General features: G+C 45.8%; 1 protein-coding gene across 1 annotated transcript in view; it reads right to left on the bottom strand.

Moving 5' to 3' along the window:
* Window positions 1-3,872, bottom strand: part of kcnj6 (potassium inwardly rectifying channel subfamily J member 6) — a 24,640-nt gene that overhangs the window by 2,447 nt on the left and 18,321 nt on the right. Inside the window, exon 2 of the mRNA XM_016250798.1 lies at window positions 1,571-2,489. Coding sequence (XP_016106284.1) covers window positions 1,571-2,471 — 901 coding nt within the window. The 5' untranslated portion in view covers window positions 2,472-2,489. The remainder of the gene's footprint in view (window positions 1-1,570; window positions 2,490-3,872) is intronic.

Below are 3,872 nucleotides of genomic sequence, written 5' to 3'. Positions count from 1 at the left end.
CAACTTCATCCTTGCGACACCGACTCAGAAAACACTAGTTTATTAGTAAATAATTCAAATATCTCCTTACTGTTTCCCCCTGACACATTCATGATAATTACTTTTGCCGGTGCTCTGCGGCAAGCTTTAGCATATTGCGTGCATTTGAATGCAGAACTGTTCAGCTGCGCTGACGGCACGCACCACACATACTGCTGCGGGACACTAAACACCGTTGAGCCACTCTTACAGTCGCAGCAGCACGGTCTCGTGTTGTTTCCACCAGCGTGACAAATAAAAAAATTTTTATCATCACTAATTGATGGATGTCTAAAATATAAAAAAAAATAGGAGAAGCCTAAAACAGGCCTGATGCCCGGCCCGCATCTGAACTATGACGTGAAAATTGTCCCGAAGCCCGGCCCGAGGGGCGTAAAAAAGTCGGGGCCGTGGGGCCCAGGCTGAAATGCAGGGCTCTAGATCAGGCAAAAGGAAACACATACTATGTAGCAATCATCCTTAATTGCAGAAATGTGGCAAAACATCTCTGGAGAGAACCTCAGATTATTAAATTCGAAAGCGTTTTCCATATTTGGATCAACATAGGCTACATTTGTGAATGCATATTTTCAAGTCACGCTTCCGTGCGCGTCTTACAGACTGCAATTTACAATCGCAACTTCATTGTGCTGTTACTGCTTTCGAGCCGAATTTCACAAAATTGGTCAGCTCCTGACAGCATCAGGAGTTTTATTAATGGTGAGTATAATTATTTATTTATTTATTTATTTCAATGAATGCAATCGATTAGATATAATATTTATGCTATAATAGGCTATTATAAATCTGGTTGGTTTGTATTGGTGACGAAATATGTAAATGATTTGCGTGTGGCCCATGAGACTTGCACTTGGACCATAGTGCGGCCCAGTGGAAAAAAAGGTTGAGAACCACTGTGTTAGAATAATAGTGCAGGGATGAAACCTCTGAAATCACTCGAGTGGAGGTCTGGGAATGATGCAGTGATCAAAGCGTGACAAAAATGATGTTTGAGCTTCTTCTAAGTTGCAACATTTACTCTCCATGTGCAGTTCAAAGCGAAGCAAATGCATGAACCAATCCACTGCATACCTTCAATGCAATGCTTTAATCTAAAATCATCTGAAAGATTTGGAGAATTTGTTGTCCCATTTATCTGTTTTCAACAGACAACGAAACAGCCACTTTTTGGTTGTTAAAAAAGGTGCGCTCGTTCAAAACAGTTGCCTTCGATCCTTCGCTGGATGTGCTGATTTAAATCTAGCGGTTCTTTTGTGTTTGTGTCGCAAGTTCAGTGACGCAGGTAGTGACGATTCTCTCCGGCCAATCCGTGATCTGCAGAGTTTACATGCCACGTTTTGGTAACGGTACGGTTCACTTGGAATCTCAACCGAGGTGGTACTAAAAAAAGTACCAGGTACCAGGTACTGTACCCAATGGAAAACCCCCCTAAAGTTAAACGTACCGTGCTGTACCATGCAGTGGAAAATCGCAATATGTGTAAATGTAATCTCTGAGCGCAATGAAACAACTGCAGATTTCAGTGGCGTACCTGTGGCCTCTACCATGCCCTCCAGGATCACCACGATCTCCAGCTCCTCATGGGCCAGGTACTCTTTGGAGATCTCCCAGAAGGGGCTGTGCTGATTGATCTCATGGCAGATGATGAGCGGAGACACCAGGAAGAGCCGGTCGTCTCCGGTGTCATAGCCCACGTTCATGTCCGTCTGATTGAGAGGGATGAACTCTCCCTCCTTGGTCTGTTTGGACTTGATCAGTTTGGCTCTAATGGACGCCTCCACGATGTGCGAGTTCCGCAGGTCTCCGACGCGAAACATCAGACAAAGCCGGCCGTCGCGGATGGAGATGACGGCGTTGGTGGAGAACACCAGAGTCTCGGCGCGCTTCTTGGGCTGCGAGATCTTCACGAACATGCAGCCCACCATGAAGGCGTTGACGATGGAGCCCAGCACCGACTGCACCAGCAGCAGCACGATGCCCTCGGGGCACTTGTCAGTGATCACCCTGTGGCCGTAGCCGATGGTCGTCTCCGTCTCTATCGAGAACAAGAACGCCGTCACGAAGCTGTTGAGGTTGTTGACACAAGGAGTCCACTGGTTGTCTCCTATGTGCTCCAGATCTCCTCGTATGTAAGCGATCAGCCACCACATGAAGCCGAAGAACAGCCACGTCACGGTGTAAACCAGCACGAAGATGAACAGGTTGAACCTCCACTTGAGGTCCACCAGCGTGGTGAAGATGTCCGTCAGGTAGCGGTAGGTCTCCCGCACGTTTCCGTGATGCACGTTGCACTTGCCGTCTTTGCGGACGTAGCGCTGGATCTTCTGCTTGGTGCGCTCCCTGTCCTGCAGCGGTTTGGGGACGTCGTCCCACGTCTGCTTGGGCAGCTTGGGCTGTCGGACCGTGACGGTGCTCTCGACATCCTGCTCCATCTGGATTTCTGGAAGGTTCTGGAAAGAGAAAGAGAGAGCGATGGGATCAGTGAGCAGCGGCACACATGTGTGAGCCCATCAGTCCTCCAAACACGGAGCATCACCAAAGCCCATTTACAATGCTGGCCACTAGTATTTCCAGCAGCTAGAAATGGTTTTCAGTGAGTTATTTCTATCTTTTGCTGTAGTGTGTCATTAGGAAATATCAGTTTTTGCATTAATTGTAATAATGCAGTGAGATATATGTTAGTGCTGCACACAGAGATCTGATCTGATCATCATCAGTCTGTCTGGAGTCACATGAAGAAACAGAACAAACTGAGACCGACTCAATCCAGAAGAACTGATGCTTCAAGAAACCTGCAAAGCTACAGTGCTGTTAAAAGTTTTAGGCGCTTGTGTAAAAATGCTGTAAAATGAGGATGCTGTCATAAATAGATCAATTAACTTCTATTAACTAAATTAAACCAACATTTGGTGAGAGCATCCTTTGAGTTTAAAGCAGCTTTTGCTCTCGGTGCACTTGAGCAGAGTTTCTCAGGAGCTTCGCAGGTTTCTTGAAGCATCAGTTCTTCTGGATTGAGTCTGTCTCAGTTTGTTCTGTTTCTTCATGTGACTCCAGACAGACTGATGATGATCAGATCAGAGCTCTGTGTGCAGCACTAACATATATCTCACTGCATTATTACAATTAATGCAAAAACTGATATTTCCTACTGACACACTACAGCAAAAGATAGAAATAACTGACTTTAAACCATTTTTAGCTGCTGAGAATACTAGTGTTCTAATCATTTTGGCCAGCACTGTACCTCAGTCTTTACTGCACTATAACATCATATTGGAGCACAGAGTTCATGGGGCTTCATAGGAGGTTGAGAGAAAGCACCACAAGGAGTGTGTTTGTGTCAAAATGAAGCGTGTGAGATGAGAAAGAGCCTGCGAGAGCCTCCTGTTGCACTTTTGCAGACACCTCCGCCGGTGAGTTTTACTGCACGTTCATCAGAACTGACCAGATTCTATCGCTCGACCATCACCGCGAGCTCTGCCATCTACTGTACGTCGTGAACTCTGACCTCATGCATCTCATTCACTCTGAATGTAATAAAAAGCTGTCTTATGAATTCCTTATCTTTTCATATTTGAATGACATTTTCGTCTTTACCTCAATATCCTCCTCCTCTTCAGAGACAGACAGACTCTGAAGACTAATTCTGGTGTCATTAGTCACTGGCAGCAACACAGACAACAGACAGACAGGTAATTCAATTGGCAGTGCATTACAGTCACACACACACACACACACACACACACACACACACACACACACACACACACACAGTCTCACACACACACACACACACACACACACACACACACACACACACACACACACACACA

This window comes from Sinocyclocheilus grahami, unplaced genomic scaffold, assembly GCF_001515645.1.
Source record: "Sinocyclocheilus grahami isolate Dianchi unplaced genomic scaffold, SAMN03320097.WGS_v1.1 scaffold1007.1, whole genome shotgun sequence".
In the NCBI taxonomy this organism is placed as follows: Eukaryota; Metazoa; Chordata; class Actinopteri; order Cypriniformes; family Cyprinidae; genus Sinocyclocheilus; species Sinocyclocheilus grahami.
The sequence above is the reverse complement of the archived record's forward strand: the minus strand, read 5'-3'. Positions and strand labels throughout refer to the sequence as shown.